This window comes from Tripterygium wilfordii, chromosome 22 (assembly GCF_013401445.1).
Source record: "Tripterygium wilfordii isolate XIE 37 chromosome 22, ASM1340144v1, whole genome shotgun sequence".
NCBI lineage: Eukaryota > Viridiplantae > Streptophyta > Magnoliopsida > Celastrales > Celastraceae > Tripterygium > Tripterygium wilfordii.
Window position 1 is genome coordinate 11416962 of NC_052253.1, and position 19093 is coordinate 11436054.

The window sequence follows — 19093 nt, forward strand, 5'->3', positions numbered from 1 at the left end:
ATCATTATATTCTTCTATTGTATTCCCAACTTTAACCTGTTCAATCTCTTTATCCAATTACATACGTTTTTGGTATGCCCTACTTGATCAATATTGAACCAATTGAATAAGCTAATTAAATCTGGTCTTATGTGACACCTCACAATCACGATGTAGAGATGAAGAAGTGAGGTTTTGTCATTAGTAGTTTTATGGTCTTATTTTGGTGAACGCACCTAACTATATTGATTTTTGGGTTAGGTTTTCCATGGTCATTGTAGTTATGCAATGAGAACTGCGTGTAGTGTAGTGTAAGACATTACCATGTGAAACATCGACAGATTTGTGTCTTAATTTGCTTGGCAGGAGTTGCATTACGTCCGGATGATTGAATTTGTCCAATCCGGATTAAACTAAGGTTGAACATAAGTTATATGTCTGAAATCTAAGTCTAAACATAAAAATTTTGTTCGATTAAAACTATGTCAAGGTTCAAACCCTAACCCGGACTAAATTAATTGTCCCATTGAAAAGTTTCTAACATTATAACATCACTTCTTAAAAAAAAAGTGAGACTGTAACACTAAATTCAATGTTAAAATCATTAATTTTTTTCAAAAGCAGCAAACACGGATGACCGGAGTAATTCTAAAGGATCATAGCGGAGAGAATAAACAACAACAAAAAATCATCACAGCCAAGGAAGAGATTTGTCATGTTCCAACTGCATCTCTATGAATTTGACAACCGCGTCCCATGCTCCTGCAAGTATCCAGTGAAAAACTTATTTATTTGGAATAATATGGATGCACATGCATATTCAAGACACTAGTTGGTAGTTTCATCAACCAATATTTGCGTTGAATATAACTGTAAGCATAGGAATCTAATTTTCAACACATATGTAGGTTTTCAACACTCTTAGACCCTTTATATTTTAAGAAAAGCATGCTATCAGTACTCAGAACTTTCATACATTAGAAGAAATATAATGAGTTAATAAACACTGGGTCATGATCTTAACACCATATTCAGATCTTCACTTAAGCACAACAGAAAAACGAATAACATCCTGGAACCATCTATAAGCCAAAACTATCTATGAGCAAAACCGAAAAAGCAAAAACCGAATCGAACATATTCAGTTCAGTTCGGTTTTGCTAATATTTCGGTGCGGTTCGGTTTTCTTTTCTCAAACAGAAAATTTTCAGTATTAGGGCAAAACTATCTTTCCTGTTTAAATGATTTCCAGCTTCAGAGGTGAGCATACCTCATAAGGATGAAAGTTTCTCACAGAAACTGTCCATTCAGAAAGCAGAGCCTCGAAAAGTAGCCTGTCCTTTAGTTAGCATAGACATACAATTTAACTTGGGCAGTAACTTCTGGATGAAGTTTCAGTTCTGCTATATATTCTCCAGTTTCTCGAATCTCCGGAAGAAAAACGATACGCTTGTCCACATCCCTAAACATCAATAAGCAAGCAGAGAACAAAGCAATTATAAAATATCAGAATTGAGGGCTTCAACATCAGTTCATAGTGAGAGAAGTACATTATATCCCCCAATTTCAAGACGATTACTTATTTTAGTTATATGCTACTCCAGTACTTCAAAAGTTTAAATCAGACAGGCCATGGGCCTAGAATGGTCACCACTGTCAGATCGAAGTCCACATAATAGTGAAGAAAAAAGGTCTACATGGTTTGGAAGACGGTACCTTTGAAGCTGTGCCTTGATAATGTCAACAAGATCTTGAGGAGTTACACTGCCAAAATACATACGCTACAGATGATATACAAGAAAACATGTGATAAATTCTTAATGTTACAGCAGATCCAACTCACGTTCCAAATATTTGTTTTCCTTTTCCACCTTTGCGCTTCACCTTGAAAACTCCAAAAGTTTGAAACATTAAAGCAAGTTGTTGTGCCTCTTCTTTTACCTGCCATAGGATCAAGTAAACCAACACAATGATAGTTCTATGCATGAGTAAGCTTGGAAATAAATTTTCTGATTAAATCATTACACTAGCAAAAACAATATTTAACAGATGAAGAGTAAAACATCATTAGGGCATCTGGGACGCCATATGGAAACACACAATTTACTGAAATTTCTAATTAGAAACAGAGTTAATACTTTTAACCACAATCGGCTAACACAGGAGTAAAAATGTAAAAGTTCAGAATTGTCATCCAATAACAGCTACAGAGACATCTTAACTTATATTTGACACCTTGTGAGCCTGTTATAGTAGTTGTGGCCTCTAGAATAGAAGAGCAAAATATATATGAAGCAGTCAATTACCCCTTTTTTCTCAGCCTCAATTCTTTCTTCTTCCATCCGCATCTCCCTAAAGGAAATAATAACCGACTTAATACAACAAAAATTTAGCTTTGGTCATAGGAAACAAGCTAATTCGTTCTCAACGATTTAACAACCAATTTCGACATCATAAACTTTTATCCTGTGCATAATCACGAAATTCATTCCTAAAAATCATCTCAACAAAATATAAAGTTTTTTACTATTGTTCTCTTCTTTCAATGTCTCAGTTTAATGTTATGCGAATATAAACACCTTATTGAATGGAATGTCCATATATGAGCATGTGGACGAGTGATAGAGTCGCAAAGGTACAACCTAAAGGTCAAAGGTTCAATTCCTAAAAACAATCATCTTTCTTGTTCCCGACCCCCCACTACAGCCTTGTCCACGAGAATTGTTTATCTTTATCTTTATCTTTATTAAATGAAATGTCTAGGCAAACGCAATGAACACTGGCCCATCTCCATCAAGCAAAGCATTATGCACTATCATAATATCCTAAATTACAGAAAAAGAAAAAATGCAAAGTGGAGACAGGAAATCAATGCTACATGCAGCATAATCAAACATTGTAAAAGGAAAAAATCAATATACATGGAGGAGTTATACATTACTTGAGCAAAAGTGTTGTGACCATTTGGGCCTTTCCCATGGGATGAAGATAGTTCCTGAAGTACCCAGGCTTCACATCAAGAAGCTGTCCTTTATTTCCCAGGTCTGGCACATCCTCTTTTAAAATTATCTAACAACAAGAAGCTCAATAAATAAAATAAACCAAGCTAGCCACTGCTTTGGTTGCTGAGAAAATGTAGTAGCTGAAGGTAGTCAATCGTTTTCGGGCCATTTCATCCCATTAATTTCTCCCTTTTATCTTCATCAGTTTTTTAACAAGAAGATTTCGAACGGCAATACGAGTAGATAGGGAAATTGACAAATTCCCATTACGAGCTGTTACCTTTCGAGACTTCTTAGCTTTCTTTTGAGCCACAACCGCCATGACCGTTCTTTTATCAGATAATTTTGGGGTTTCTCTAGGGATTCCACCGAAACTGTGAATCCCTGAGAAAGTCGCCGCTGCAGATGATGAAGCCATTGCCAGTTTCCGCACCCGAACACTTCCTCGTCGTGTGATCTTATCTTCAGCGAGTATGTGCGGGTTTTGACTTTTGTCAACAGTTTTACAGAATACAGAGTGAGTGACAGGACCCCCGGTCTGCAATTTGTCCCGGTTACAACATTGGCCTTCCATTAAACAGTTTATTATGTTTTGACCTCATTCCAACTCTTTGATTGCAGTTAAGTCCTTGTCAAATTTTAGTGGATTCACGAAAGCCCAATCTGCCTTAAGCCCATTAGCCCAAATAATTCTTATCAACTACCCAACTCCTATGAATGAGTCGAAAGGTTCAAATTAACTAGAGATAAACCCGTGAGTTGTTATTTGGTCTAAAAATTATTAATCTCGAATAATAAGAAAAACTTATAGATTGTACACATAGTAAAATGATTTATAATTGCTTAGTGATTGCCTAATTAGTTCTCTCCAAACTTATGACGTAAAGAATCACTCAGGGTCGGATGTTGGATTCTAATCTGACATATCTATTTCCAAATGATGTATAATTGCTAGAACTCGCTCCAAGATTTGCGTGTGTCTAACTCATCCAAATTTGGGTTTAGTGGACGTGTCCAATAAGACACCTCAATTATGTAATATAGATTAAAGGAACCAAATTAGTGAATTTAATTAATTAACCAAAATACACTAATTAGAGATTGGTTGAATTTGATAATTCGATTTAGCGGGAATAACCCAAAATTCAAGTTTTCGCCAGCCGCACTTAACCCAAACCACTTGACCAAAAGAGGCACAAAATTCTTCAAGATCCCGGTCATTCACCAACTAATCCTCACCGTCCATTCTTTCTTCTTACCAAACCTCATCTCCATGTCATCGATCCGAGCCTCGTAATGCCCAAATCATAGTTTTAAGGGATCGAACATCCGGACCGTCCGTTCTGTGCTGCCAAAGTATCGAACATCCGAATATCGCCCACATCATCGATCCGCAAATTTCTTTAACCAACCAATCAAACTTCATCTTTCTTCCTATATAATCCTAACCCCCAGCGCAATATCCCCAAATTCAAATTCCCCCTCTAATTATCGTTACGAGAATTTTGTGAAAATACTCTCGATCAGATCGTAATGGCACCAAAGGCTGCAGAGAAGAAGCCAGCGGAGAAGAAACCGGCTGAGGAAAAGAAGGCGGCGGAGAAGGTCCCCTCTGAGAAAAAGCCCAGAGCGGAGAAGAAGCTACCGAAGGAGGCAGCTGGCGAGAAGAAGAGGAAGAAGTCGAAGAAGAGCGTAGAGACTTACAAGATCTACATCTTCAAGGTGCTGAAGCAGGTGCATCCGGACATCGGGATTTCGAGCAAAGCCATGGGAATCATGAACAGCTTCATCAATGACATCTTTGAGAAGCTCGCCCAGGAATCCTCTCGTCTGGCTAGGTACAACAAGAAGCCCACCATCACTTCCAGGGAGATTCAGACTGCTGTTAGGCTCGTACTTCCTGGTGAACTCGCAAAGCACGCTGTTTCTGAGGGCACCAAGGCTGTAACCAAATTCACTAGCACTTAATTGCTTTTGTGTTTTTCGTTTAACTTGGGTAGTTGGCTACTGGTTTTAGAGCCTGGCCTCTCTCGTCTTTTCTCTTTCTAGGTTATGAAAATATTCAGTTATGCCAATTTCTTGTTTTGAACAAATTTATTGGACTTTGTAGGTATTGAATGGAAATATAGTTCCAGCCGTCTACTCTGGTTTTGTTTATTGCTATAATGTCATAATTTGTGTTCCAGAATGTAATGTTTACCAGTCTAATCTGGATCTCTAAGATTCTGGGTTTCTCGGTATATTGCTTAGCTTTGATGTTGGCAATCATGATTCAAGGTTGATTCTTATGCACATCCCAACATTTGTAACACTGAGTTTGGTCATATGAACAGGGGGGTTTATTGATTTGAACAGGTTTCAAATTGGGTCTTTTTTCTGGTAGATTATACCTCATGGAAATTGACTTGGCAATTAACTTTGTGAAAACTGTACAATAATATCTCACCTAATCAAGTATCAATAAAGTCCAAGATGATATCCACTTCTCTTTCTATTCATTCTATTTCAGCATGTACATAATCAACAAAAGCAAAATTCTTCTGGAGTTCATGCAGAGCATAAGCCAAACCAGCACTTGCTAGAGCCATTACAGCTAGAACAATCCGCAGTTGCATATCTGAAGGGATCCCACATGTAGCACAGAAAAGTATAGTTGTGCCAATTAGGAGCTTTTGCCCGGTCTGGAATGCTGTATAAGCTCCTCTACAAGATGAACAATTGAGTGTATGCTGCTCAAATCTATCCAACATCTGGAAGATAACAAAAACTAGAATTACTGAACCAGCTTAAGTTGTCATCTGCACTAAAGACTACAATCAGTGAGTTTAAACTAAACCCTTCAAATAAGTTTGAGGATCTCATTCTTTTAAGGATGTTGCCAATCTTACTACCTGCTTGTCTTTTAGGTTTGTCTGTTTCCGTCCAAATGCAAGTTCATCTCATTATTCTATCTTCAGGAAGAAAAGAAAATAAAGAATTTGCGTGGTGTAGGGGAATTTTCAAAAACAAAGCAAGAGTTTTTCACACCTGGCGTTTTGATAAGACTGTTGATGGCAAAGGTGATAGGTTGCTAAAGCCAAACCACTCAGGTTGGCTGTTGCCATGTCGCCTAAGCCAATTCCTAAAAGCCAAGACAAAGCGATCTGCCTGTGTGGGCGTGAACGTTAGTTTAGTGTACTCCTTATTGACATCAGTGGAGCCATCCCTTGCACTGGAAAGAAAGGTTTTCTCTTGACCTTGGAGGACAATCATATCCCCATCATAAACTTTATTTGAAGTCCAATGCTCATGCCATCTAGGAACCACCTGAAAAGCCAAGTACAGTTTATTACGAAATAAGGATAAATATGAAAGATTGCACTAATATTCAAGCCAAACCCAGCAGTATCTACCCCAGCAATCTCTACCTCAGAAGTGTATAGGTTCTTACCTGCCACCAGGAAGGCCCAGGCATTGTGAATTGGAAGAAATTCCGAGCACTACAGACAATAGAACGAGTCTTCCCTGGGGCCATTGGTACATTAAAGGAACAAATCCATATTACCCATTTCTGATCTCCAACTAGAGGAAGTTTTGTGTCTATCTCAACTCTGAAAAATAAGAATATGTATTTAATACTTTTAAAAGCAACAAGGATGAAAGAATAACATAAATTCTCTATCATATATAAAGAAATAAAACTGCAAAGGACTTTCACAGAAATTTGAATACAAAAGACAGGGTAACTCTACATTGTCAGCTTCCCCAAATCATCAAATTGTAACATTTAATGGCCTCTTGCACGACATATACTGTGGTGACAAGTCGTCAAGGTGAAATTATGTAGTAACTCCTGTAACTGGCAAACACTAATTAATGTTCACGAGACAATTCACCAGCAGTCCTGAAATTTTTATAACAAACTACGAAACTGCTTGAAATTGTTCAACCATTCACATACAGGACAGCATCCTCTTGACATCAGCCCCAGTACCGAACCTACAAAAATAAAACTAATCTACACACCCTTCATACAAATCTTAAGCCTCTGATAAACTTACTTATTTATGTAATAACAAGGTGCAACAAATTTGGCACTGATTTTTGGGTTCCCTTCATTTGCTCCAGCAAATCCCCAAGGACCACTAGATGACAACTTAAATGGCAAAGGCTTAGCTCTCTCTCTCCTTCCAGTTACCTGGGCAAATATGACTCCAGTTAAGATAAACAGAACTAAATGATCGCTGCAAGCACAAATGATATCGAAATATCAATGCATACATGAAACTACAATATATACCTTTCATTGTTGTTCCTTGTTTAGCCACATATTGTCATGAAAAAGAGTATAGTTTTATAAAGTTCTTATACACCAGAAACTGTGTACCATTATCTTACTTTTATGTGCTGACGGCCCGACAGTCATAATAATAATTTTACTTGGCTAGGGAAGGTAATTTAACGTTATACTTTAATGCAGGTAAAAACTGTTAAATAGCAAGTTATGGCTAGAAAGACATTTCACCTGCCAAAACCACCAAACGGTTCATTGACTATTACACGGTTGCAAAAGTCACAATAACACAAGGTTCTAAAGACAGCAGCCAATCATCCTCAAAAGAAATTTAAGATATTTAGGTTCTAAAGGAGCACCTTGTGATGAGCAAAATCAATATGAGAAGGGTCAGATACATTCTCCATGAGTGTATCATAGCCATAAAACAGATCTCGCTGAATTGTCACTGTTGAGAATTCGGGATTTCCAAAGTCATCAGGCAACCTAATAAATTAGGATAACAATAATAGATCACTGAGACACTGACTATTCACCATATATGAGAACCATATAAAAAATTTCAACAAATGAATCAATAGGAAAAAAATATAAGCATAAAAAGTAAATTACATAGGGGGCTTAGTGGCATTGGCTTTCTCCCAGCCATTCTCATCTGGCCAAACAAAGAGAAGACCTTGAGACACCATTGTTGGAAATCTAGTAGCACAGGCTCTAGGAGACTGAACTGCTCGTGCTTCAGGCCCTTCTGGAAATGCCTGAGGAATCCGAGTACAAGATCCACACCCATCAAAAGACCATCCGTGGTATGAACATTGCAAGTGCCCATTTTCATCAATCCGTCCCTCCTATGAAATCAAATAATCTGATCATAACATTGACTTCAAAAAGCTAGAAAACCATGTGGAAGGAAGCCACAGAGCTTAGAACACCACAACCCAGGAACCCTATTTTTTTTAATCATAGGTTCCATATTATTCAAAACAAACCGTTCAAGCCAAGCTAATTCATGCATAAACTTTAAAATAGTACTAATTTACATCAGTTGATTGATAATATCGAAGATGTAGAGTCATTAATTATTAACCATTTATGCTCATTGACAACTCAGACACCTTACATAGCTTACTTCTTAATTGAACAAAATCGAACAACAAATACAACATGCAGATTCGAAACTTCCATATCAACCCACTTACGGCGTTAAGACTTAAGAGATCGATTTAACGAGCACAAATCAGAACATCCAACAAACAGAAGATTAAGGGAACTCACAGATAAAGGCGCGAGCCTGTGCGGGCATTTGTCATCAAAGGCAACCCATTGGGAGTTGGCCTTATCAAACCAAATTACAATATCTCGACCAAGAAGCTGAAACGGCGTGGGCAATTGAGGGTCCAGATCCTCCACCAAGGAAACCGGGTACCAGTGATCCCTCCACAAAAACTTTGAGTCACTACTCTCTTCACCAAACTCATCATCAACAATACTACTGTGCTCTTGTACTTGTCCTTGAATTGGGTCCTTTTGTTCTTGATCTGACGTAGATACTGACGGGGGTGCTGCCACTCGTAGAGGAGAGACACCCTTTATTCTTTTGTGTCGGCTTTGGCTGTTGAGAGTTTTTGGGTGCGAGAAACAAAGGCTTCTATCGTTGATCCTGCTACCAATTGAAATTGCCGTTACAGAATTGGCTATAGTAGCAGCAGCAGTAGAGAGAAGGATTGCCATTTTTCGCTCGATTATTGACGGTTGCCTAACTTTAGCGGAATTTATCCAATTCTCGTGATTTCTTCAATGGAGAAGAAATAAAGATGGAGAGGTGTTTGCGTAGAAGTTTGGCATAGAGTTCTGGAATATCTCTGTTTCCATACAAGAAAGCGAAAGTCATGAAATGTGAATGATGGAACCTGCTAACACTAATCAGACTGAGACACGTACTAGACGTAAGGAGCTAATCGTCATTTCGTTCACATACCATGGCCGGCGAGAATGCGTCTCCACCGATTGACGATGGAGGGTTTTGCAGCCACAAATTTTGATCGTCATTTGACGTTTGGTGGTACCAGTTATCGGCACGTGTCAAGAAGAAGGCACGTGCTCTTCCTCACGCTAGGCATCGGACACGTTTCCCAGAACATAATAGTCATCGAGTGGATATAAATAGGCCACGTCTTATGCCCAATCAGTCAAAGTGTCAACGAGCCCAAATTGTGCGGCAAAAGTCCGGGTTAAGTTAATACAACACTTGGTTTGTTTTAATTTGGTCACCCTCATCAAAAATGTCTCAAAATTTTCTACTATCCACATCAGAAACCTCCTGCTTTGCTCTTTGAAGTTCACCAAAACAAGAGGTAAAATTATAACAGGCTGAAAAAAAAAATCACCTCTCGGGCGGCATGTTTCCTGTACACAAAAAGATGTCCTCTACATTTCAAGCATTCATCGATTTATCAATAATTCGGCACTTTGGGACTGCTTTCCTCAGCATAGATGTCCCTTGAAATATCATCATCTGGTAAGATCTTCTATACTCGACAAGCTGCAATGCACAATAATTGCATAAATTAGTCCCAGCTCAATTTGTGTACTGCTGGAGGCTGGAGCTAACATATGAGAAAGCACATTCACCTCATCCGGGCTTAGCTTGCTGAAACCAAACTTATTTAACCAGATAGATTCAGCTTCTTCTGCAGCTGGAAGCACGAGGTTCTTCACAGTGAGAAAGCCAACAAGCTTCTCAATGCAAGTGAATAATAACCCGAAGTAACCCTGCAGCCAATAATTACTTGGTTCATATTAGACATCACATTCCACTGAAACTTATTGGACTGGAAAGAAAATGGAGAGAACACTTAAAACCAAAGGAAAGAATAGAGGGATCCATTAGCATAATGGCAGCTGATAATCACCTGTCGTTGGCTACTGGACCTTGTGGCAACTAAAGGTATTTCTGCCAGTTCCTGCCCCAAAATCCTAATGATTCCAGCAGAAACAACAACACGGCTGCATAACAACAGCGCCCAGTGTAAATGACAAGTTCGACAAGAAAATACAGCAAATTCAGTTAAAAATCTTACTTGACTATTAATACAGCACAATACATCCCACCAAGTTCCTGGCCCTTGAAGTTTCTTCTGCAGAATTGAATTAGCGCATCATTCAGGATAAAACTTGATGCAGCAGAAACTTTAAATATGACACCAAAAATTGCATACATAATTAAGGAAACAGTAAAGCCTACGCATAAGTCATTGCTGGGATTAGGTCCCGTGTACTGTTACCAGACTTAATTGAAGGATCAATAATGGGGTCAAACCGTTCCTGCAGCAGAAGAGTCCATGGGAAATCAATTAAAAACATTTAACTACAGCAAATGACAGCATCATTCATTCATAAGAGCATCTTTATGAGTTCTACCACTTTGAAAAACACAGATTTATCCAAAAAGGCACGAAAAAGTATATAGGAGTATTGGTCATTAAGATCCTCAACTTCAAAAATAGGATCAACGCAATGAAATAAAAATGACTCACATGAAAGATATCAATAGCCTCGTTAAGTAACACTCTAGTCTCAGCAGAAGCGGACATCTTTCCACTAAGAACCCTCCATCTTATATCAAGGTCCTTCACGCTCCCCGTCCCGTTTTCTTCATGTTTCTTCTTTATAGCATTTGAAGATGATTCTGGAATCTTTTCTTCCCCATGAACAACCAACTTCTGCAAAGCAGAATGATTTCTGTTGCAGTTTGCACAGCAAAACCAATTTCCTTCTGGCAACTCCTGTTGTCCAAGTGACATCAACGAAACAATACCAAGTAAAACTTTGAAGCAAGAAAAGTACATGATAATGTCAATGGCCAATAAGCCTAGCAGCACAATCCCTCCTTAAACTAAAATAAAGTCTTGGGTCCACAAGGTTGTGTGGAGGCCATACTACAAGGTAGTCCAAGGAGGGGAGAATGAGGAAAGGAGTGTACTATTAAGATATATTCAAACAGCACCTTAAGGTCATCCATGTTGTGATCCTTCAAACAGCCAACATGAAATTCCTTTTCACACTGAAAAAATCACATATTTAGTACAAAAATCAATTATAAACATAAGAAAAACCAAGAATTAAAAAACCGATAACCAGGATATGATATTTGAGTCTTAGCAAAATGACCTGATCACAAAGAATAACAGTGCGGGGACCAAATTTTATTTTGGAGAAGTCGTGACTTCTGTAAAGATCAAATGATGCAAAGAATATAAACTTATGGTTCATGGCAAAAATAAACATAATCAAATGGGTGGCAAAAATATAAGTAGACTAACAGAATAACATAAGAAATGGCTATAAAATTGACTGTTTGCAAAATCATTAAATACAAACCTGCACAAAACACATCCACCAATTTGAGCCTCAGGAGTTTTGACTATTCGAATACATCGATTGGTTATCTGTTCAATAGGGTCAACTCCTGCAACTCGTCCAGCTGCCATGGCATTAGCATTATGTTCCACAAATTTTTCCTTCTGGAACATATTATCACAGAATTTGCAGTACCAGGTGCCACAAGGAATGTCTGGCAGAAAAAGACACTCTGCAGTTGGCCCAGAGAGTAAATTAGATAAGAAACTCATGAGAAGATTCACAATAGGTTGACATTGATTGGGTGAGCCAAAATCTAAAATGAACGAAAGAAAGAAAAATATACAAGGAATCTTTTAGTAATACAATTCATTTTCTTTTCTTTTATTTATTTTTTAATGCAAAAGAAACTTTATTTGAGGACACCACTAAAACCTACATAAAGTCATAAACAGATACAAAGAACAAGAGGAAACAAAAGCCTAGAAAAAATCATTTGAACCTTCATAAGATAATTTTAGACAAGAAAATTAATCCCAATTAATAAAGAGACAAATACTACTGGAAACATTTGGAAGTGGTAAAACAAAAACCCATTTTATATGACCATAATTTCATATATAAGCAAAAGAAAAAGAACCATCCAAAACTACAGTAGTAGAAATCTCCAAAAAATGCATGACACAGTTGTTATGAAAATGTCCAAACAATTTCATGCAACCAAGCAACGCCTACCATTTATAGACCAGTAACAATCCCAAGATAAACCTACAGCTATGCAAGTCTCAGGATAAGCGTGCAACGAAAAATACGATCATCGCCATCATCATTAAAGATCAATAATGAAAAATAAAAAATAAGAAACTGAATGTCAAAGACACGACTAAGAGAGGGTATGAAAATCCAAAGAAGCCATTTCAATCTTTCCACAAATGGCAAGTTTCTTTCTAAGTTCTTGCTATCTGGCTAGTGGCTACCCCCTCTATGAAGACAACAACTTACAAAAGATAAATACAAAGGAATTTTTCAAGTCTGTGCACCCATATGTTTTTATGCCATCAGGTTTCTGAAGAGACACTTCCTAGCTTTGCAATTTGAGAACCGTTTTTGAATGTCAATTACAAAACATAACCCTTGCTGTACTACTTTCACTCCAACTCCATAAATAAACAATTGTGGTGCTCCAATGACTGAGTTGAAGATAGAGTATCTTACAATAAAACCCACACTGTCTCAGGAAGAGTCCCAATGAAAAAGAAACTATTCAAAAAAAAAAAAGCGGGAAGTTTACCTGGGTGAAATGCCCTTGGACATCCATCGCAACACAACAAATTCCCCCCATTATAGCAGTAATGGCAAAGGTAGTCATTATCATTTGTAGAGAACCTCTGATCTTTTGATAGAGAGATTGATAATTCATGGAGAGATACACCATTAGAAGTATAAATGTGCAAATAACTGCAAAAAAAATCCAAGAACAAAAAGAATTAGAAATTTTGGAATTGTTTCATATATTCAGAACATATATTTTTCTATAAATCAAGTACTATGGTGCATATGGCTTAATGTAAAAAAGCAGTAATTACAACCGCCTAAATTCCACTGGATTTAGGAATAGGCGACCCACCCTTGTCTCAAACAATCATTCATGGTATAGAAAGAAAATATTTTCTGTAGAGTGCCAGGGTTCTTTATTGCAACTAACAACCAAAGGAACATCATGAATATAATGTAAACCTGAAAAACAAATACTCACGGTTTGCGACGAGATGCGCACCCAGCATGTGCTTCAAATGTTGAGGGACTGACCTGCCGATTAAAATACATCGACTATTACAAACATGACAAACTACGCAATAAAATGGCACTATGTAAAAACTTATTTACCTCACTATCACAGCATGTGCAAATAATTCCAAATCTCTTCTTATAACCAACCAGCAATTTCTGTCCAGTAAAATACAAGTCAGGAAAGACAAAAAAAACTAATTAAAAGACACGGTTCTTCGCCTTGCTAATTGATATTGAACAAACATGCCCACGAGCATAATATGCTACTTCAGTTCCATCTGGTAATACATCTTCTTCAAAAACCAACTTATGCAACCGCAGATCCCTTATATGTAGGTAACAGATGGGGGAAAATTAGAGCTGTGATCATTGAAATTACAATAGAGCATAACTCAAAATTTAAAAGATTTCCAAAGTACTAACTGTCTAGTTACTCTTCCTTGACTTTTACTTCGTGACGAGCTGGACTTTTGCACCCTCTCGGATGAATTTGGAGCTGGGTCTTGCTTTGCAGTTCTGAAATGACACAAAAAGAGACAGCTACAAACTAGAAAACTTAAAAAAATACGGCAATAAAATTCATCTTGATATAGTAACAACTAACAAACAGATGATCCCAATCGCTATATTGCAGATATCTCTGTATATATAATGAAATCTATGTAATTGCTAATTTAATTCCATAGAAAATTTTGTTCTTCAAATATAAATAAAAGTAGCATGGCATTCAGAAAAAAATAAAATAAAAAGAGTGCATAAGTTGACAGACTTGCTAAGAACTTATTGCCAACAATTTTTACGACACCTCGTACACATCTATACAATCCACAAAGGTTACTTTGTTCTTTGACGGCAAGAAGACTCACCATGAGTTACATTTTACAGTAGTCGTATAGCAAGATCATCAGCACTACAAAAATATTTTCATGGATTCCTAAGCTTTTATTACAGTACCTAACAAAAGTAGCGCAAGTAAATGCACGCATATTACTGGAGAAACAGTTTTGTTACTTTGTTTGTAAACAAAAGATGAACAGTGTCATAGACTCACAATTTTTAAATTAACGAATTCAAGAATTATGAATTATTATGATGCATGAAGAAATAATAATACCACGAAGATAAACTAAGTATTGCTTGCACTTCTCTGTCTAGAAACTCAGGAAAATCCATACCCATGACCAGTATCAGTTTTTTGGTGTCCAAAACCATGACCAGTATCAGCTGTTTGGTGTCCACACCCACGAACAGTATCAGCAGTTTGGGGTCCATCCCTATGACCAGAATTTGCTGTTTGGTGTCCTTCTCCATGACCAGTATCAGCTGTTTGCACCAAGCTAGCTTGATGATAGTCAATTAACCCAGCACATGAAGCACAAAGCATCACAGATTTTCCAGAGCCAGCTTCAGAAAGAGAGCCTAAACTTCAAGGAAATGTTCATATTTTCAATAAACTACCAAATAAAGAAATAAAGAAGACATCATAGCAAGTCTAAATGATGCAAAAGCAACCTCTGCAATTCAAGCAGAAGGTCGATTTCTTTATGGTCAAACCAACAACATTTCTGACTCTCCCAACATCTGCATGGAGGAATCTTTGCATGCATTCATGACATCCCGAAGTGTATTCCCATTCTCCAGGTATATATATTATGGGGGACGTTTATTTGAGCTGCCAGCATGCAGCTCAAAAACGGTTGGTGTACAAACCTACATTGACCATAAGCAAACGTGCATACATTTTTTTTATCAAACTAACAAGCCTGAAAGGGTTTAAACTCTTAAGGATCAACATTAACATTTCAAACTCATACACAATACTTACTTCATTCCCTCGGCATTTACTGCAAAAGCACAATATCCCAGAGCCCCTGACCTCTCCTTGAAGCCCGGTTTCTCCTTGTTCTCTTAACTACAATTAACACATCAAGATCAAAACTCTGGCCAGAAACTTACCAAATTAACATAATTATGAATTCAGAACATGAAATCATACCTTTGGGCCTCTGATATACATCACTTTCACTCCTTCCAATATACCTGAATCAAGAAGTTCCTTTAACTTGGTGGGGAACTTCTTCAAAACAGAATTCTTCAACCGTCCACTAACAGTAATGCCACCTGAGATTAGGTTTCCCTTCTTCTCTCCCACATCACACTTCCCCGTGGATTTAGTCACCAAAGGCTTCACTGCCTTACCTTTCAAAGCAGACCGTGTAAATCTTCTCAAAGGATCCTCAAGCGACAAAGTAGTATCTAGTTTGCTATCAGTTTTTACCGAGTCAATTGACAGCCCACGAACCCCTTCCTCTTTTTGTTTAGAATTCACTTCGCCCTTCTTCAAATCCACTGTCAACAATATATCATATTCCTTTCCATCAAAATCTCCAACTGAATTCAGTAACGACTTACTAGACACTTCTTCAAATTGAGAATCCCCTTCGTCTTTCCTCAAATCCCCATTTGCTAGCACATCCTCCATCTTTCCATCATCATCACTAAACACCAACTTCCGTGCAGAACAACAAGCTCCTTCCTTTGAATCCTCGTCATTCTTCCTTTCTAAGTCTCCATCGTTTATGTTATCAACCAACTTCGGCAATGAACAATTTCGCCATTCCTCCTCCCGTGGATCGGAGTTGACTAATGCCTTTGGCGAGTCTGAAATCCTCTCCCTTTCCTTCTCGCTCTCGCCCAAGTCCATTGCATTATCACCCTCTTTCAAATCCGCTTCTATCCCTTGGCAGGAACCTCTTCCTCCACGTCATTATTTGTGGATTCAATCAAATTAGTTTTATCAGGATCAACAACGTCGCTTTTGGCCTCCTCTTCACTCACAGTTTCAACAGTATCGTCCCCGTCCAGAACTTCTGTGGCCCTGTCTTCAGAGCCATCGGTCTTCAAGCGCTTGTTGTTGATGCCGGTGGTATTCTGAGAGAACCCACCTTCCGGTGACCCGCTCTGAACCCGCCTAGCCCGAGTTCGCCCCAATAACCCGGATATCTCAGACTGGGCCTTCAAGGCGAATGCAAACTCCCTCTTCAAGCCGGTCCGAACAGTATAACGCACCACGAACCCCTCCGGGTCCGCACCGTTGGCCATAGAAACCGGCACTGAATGGTTCAAACCCTAGATTTTTTATTTTTAGCGATTGGAATGTGAGAACAGAGAAGACAGAGTTAAATCAATACATGCATGTACCTTATGCAATCTGTACATCAGTCTCAATTTGGATTGATGTGAAAATCTGGGTGGATGGAAATTTCACCGGAATATGAAAAGTTAGGGTTTAAGAGGGCGTGGGCAATAGAGACAGATTAAGGGCAGGTCGGTTTCTATGGAGGAGGAGGAACTAGAAGACCACCATGAGTTTTGTGGATTGACCAAACTACCCCTACTGAACCAACATCAGTTTCTCCTCACCAATAAAAATCGCCCACACACAGCAAAAATACAGTTATTTTGAAAGGCGAGAAGTTTCGCGGCCCGTTTGCTGCTAACCAATCGCCACCCGCCAAATAATAGTGTCGTTGCTTTAAGTAAGATTCGTTGAGCTAATTTCCGTACTAATTGGAAATAAATAATTCAAAAACCCGACGAGTCTGGTCCTCGTGGAGTTCACCTGACTGTTGACGGCGGCTGTCTTTGGAGCAAGTGAAGCATGGCGCGTGTAAGGGCAAATGCAATAAGAAACAATTTACTGGGCCAACATTTTTGTTGGCCCGGTCCCACCTCTATTACACAAAAAGTCAAGTCAAACACGTATTCTAATACAGCCACATCAGCAAAACACACATTTCTATACACTTTTTCTTCCCACACACTTTCTCTTTCCACCCAACCCAACAACATTTCATTCCTCCATATTATCCACAACAAAACTACATCAAAACATTAAATATCAATACATCCACATCAGCAAAACACTTATCCCAATACAGCCACATAAGCAAAACACATTTTACAATACAGCCACATCAGCAAAAGACAACATCTTTGTTGGCCCAATACCACTTCACCATTGCATTTGCCCTAAAACGGTTGTGCCTTACTGCCCTTGTGTGCCGTCGTAGTACAGCCGTAAATAGTGGGAGTGGAGTGGAATGTAATTCTGCCAACTTTGATTGGATACCGTTTGAAAAATATAAAACATGGCGGGAGGGAACGACTTAGTGCCACGTGGCTACTAGGCATTAGGAGTTCAAAGTTCAAACTGTTGATGTGCGGGTGAGTGGAGGTGATATATTTGTAAGGGCCGTGGGCCTATGTCGAAGTCCCGTTGTGCCTATATCCAGTTGGGTCGTCAGACTGTGGCGGGCTTCTATAGGCCGTGGGTTTGTAGGATTTTGTCGAGAAAAATCGAGATTAATCAAGCGTCTCGAACCCTTGACCTTATAAAGATGAGAGAGAGGAGTAACTCTTGACCTTATGAAGATTTTAAATTAATATAGAAAATTATATATATTTATGACATAATTAATTAATTTGTTACATTAATAATTTAGCTTCTCAAGTGTATTATCTCATATCAAATGGGAGACTTATAGTGTGTTTGGATTGAGGGATTTGGGTGGAAGGGAAGGGAAGAAAATCTTCCCCCTAATTCTCTCCAAATCCCTCCCTTTAATGTAATTTTTATCCCAATTCTCTTCAAATTTCTCTCCTTAATTTTTTTTAAACTATCCAAACAAATGAATTAGAAAGAAACTCTATTTCCCTTCTCTTCCCTCCCCCCCCAATTCCCTCAATCCAAACACACTATTAAAGTCTCATATTGAATAAGGGATAAAATGCACATCATTTGATAAGAAGGATATCTCATTGAGTTGTTGCGTGAGTTTGGAGCATAAGGAAGCATGGAGAGTGAGAGAGATTAATATTTGCTTTTGTAGTTTACTTCTATTGTAAATTATTTGTAATCTTTATGTTATTGTACGCTATTCACCAATATAAACTGCCTATTTGGCAAGGCGTCGACAATGGCGTTTTCGTTGTTGGAAAATAAGCTCCGAGTAGGAGCTTATTAACAGCGGATGTGTTGTTTTTTTTTTTTTAAATCATGGGGCCCACACAACTGTCAAGCGGGCCCCATTATTTATACCTAAATGATTTTTTTTTTAAATCATGGGACCCATTTATAATACTTTCTTTACTAATATATTACATGAAAAATATTTCTTTATACATTTATTACATATATTAATATCTTTATTAATTTTACTTAAAAGAATTTATATCATTATTTTACTTAACGATTTTGTTATTAACATTTCCTTATCAATTTTACTTAAAAAATATATTTTTTTTACTTAACAATTTTTAATCTCATATTACATAAAAAATCATATTTTAATTTTAAAATATTTATTAATAATAAATTATATTTATTAGATTAAAATTAATAACGAGATGATTAAAAAATTATGAAATTTATTACTGAATTCAAGATAATACTTTTACTCAATAGCTTTTCCGCTAGCGTATGCTTTTAATTTATCAAACACCTCACAACGGCTCTGTTTGGCAGAGCGGAAATCTTGATTTTCAATGCTAGCAGAAATGTTATGAAAAATATGCTGAGCTTTAAGCTATGAAATATGATGTGAGGTGTTTGGTGAACTAAAAACTGACGCTAGCGGAAAAACTGTTGAAATAAAGTATTATAATATTAATTTTTATTTTTTTATTA

At 37.7% G+C, this 19093-nt stretch overlaps 3 protein-coding genes and 1 pseudogene across 3 annotated transcripts; 1 reads left to right on the forward strand and 3 right to left on the reverse strand.

Moving 5' to 3' along the window:
• Positions 1-469: 469 nt before the first annotated feature.
• On the reverse strand, positions 470-3462 carry LOC119991982 (50S ribosomal protein L9, chloroplastic-like). Its single transcript, XM_038838549.1, has 7 exons — positions 3262-3462; positions 2921-3048; positions 2286-2331; positions 1823-1920; positions 1696-1743; positions 1250-1441; positions 470-741 (listed from the first exon to the last, which is right to left on the reverse strand). Exons 1-6 carry the CDS (start codon positions 3397-3399, stop codon positions 1321-1323), a joined length of 579 nt encoding a protein of 192 aa, XP_038694477.1. The 5' UTR covers positions 3400-3462; the 3' UTR covers positions 470-741; positions 1250-1320.
• A 986-nt stretch (positions 3463-4448) lies between these two features.
• LOC119991015 (probable histone H2B.1) lies at positions 4449-5213 on the forward strand. Its single transcript, XM_038837183.1, has one exon. It carries the CDS (start codon positions 4515-4517, stop codon positions 4947-4949), a length of 435 nt encoding a protein of 144 aa, XP_038693111.1. The 5' UTR covers positions 4449-4514; the 3' UTR covers positions 4950-5213.
• A 152-nt stretch (positions 5214-5365) lies between these two features.
• On the reverse strand, positions 5366-9287 carry LOC119991014 (pheophorbide a oxygenase, chloroplastic). The gene is made up of 7 exons (XM_038837182.1): positions 8530-9287; positions 7867-8102; positions 7614-7740; positions 7022-7158; positions 6412-6571; positions 6009-6287; positions 5366-5731 (listed from the first exon to the last, which is right to left on the reverse strand). The coding sequence occupies exons 1-7, from the start codon at positions 8983-8985 to the stop codon at positions 5477-5479; spliced, it is 1650 nt and encodes a 549-aa protein (XP_038693110.1). The 5' UTR covers positions 8986-9287; the 3' UTR covers positions 5366-5476.
• Positions 9288-9525: 238 nt separating this feature from the next.
• On the reverse strand, positions 9526-16146 carry LOC119991013 (annotated as a pseudogene).
• Positions 16147-19093: the final 2947 nt, after the last annotated feature.

Coding starts and splice junctions, on each gene's coding strand:
- LOC119991982 (XM_038838549.1), bottom strand. CDS start 3,399: ATGGCTTCATCATCTGCAGCGGCGACTTTCTCAGGGATTCACAGTTTC. Junction 3,049..3,261: donor AAGCTAAGAAGTCTCGAAAG/GTAACAGCTCGT, acceptor TCTTGTTGTTAG/ATAATTTTAAAAGAGGATGT. Junction 1,442..1,695: donor ATCAAGGCACAGCTTCAAAG/GTACCGTCTTCC, acceptor ATTGATGTTTAG/GGATGTGGACAAGCGTATCG.
- LOC119991015 (XM_038837183.1), top strand. CDS start 4,515: ATGGCACCAAAGGCTGCAGAGAAGAAGCCAGCGGAGAAGAAACCGGCT.
- LOC119991014 (XM_038837182.1), bottom strand. CDS start 8,985: ATGGCAATCCTTCTCTCTACTGCTGCTGCTACTATAGCCAATTCTGTA. Junction 7,741..7,866: donor AATGCCACTAAGCCCCCTAT/GTAATTTACTTT, acceptor CTAATTTATTAG/GTTGCCTGATGACTTTGGAA. Junction 7,159..7,613: donor TTGATTTTGCTCATCACAAG/GTGCTCCTTTAG, acceptor ATATTTGCCCAG/GTAACTGGAAGGAGAGAGAG.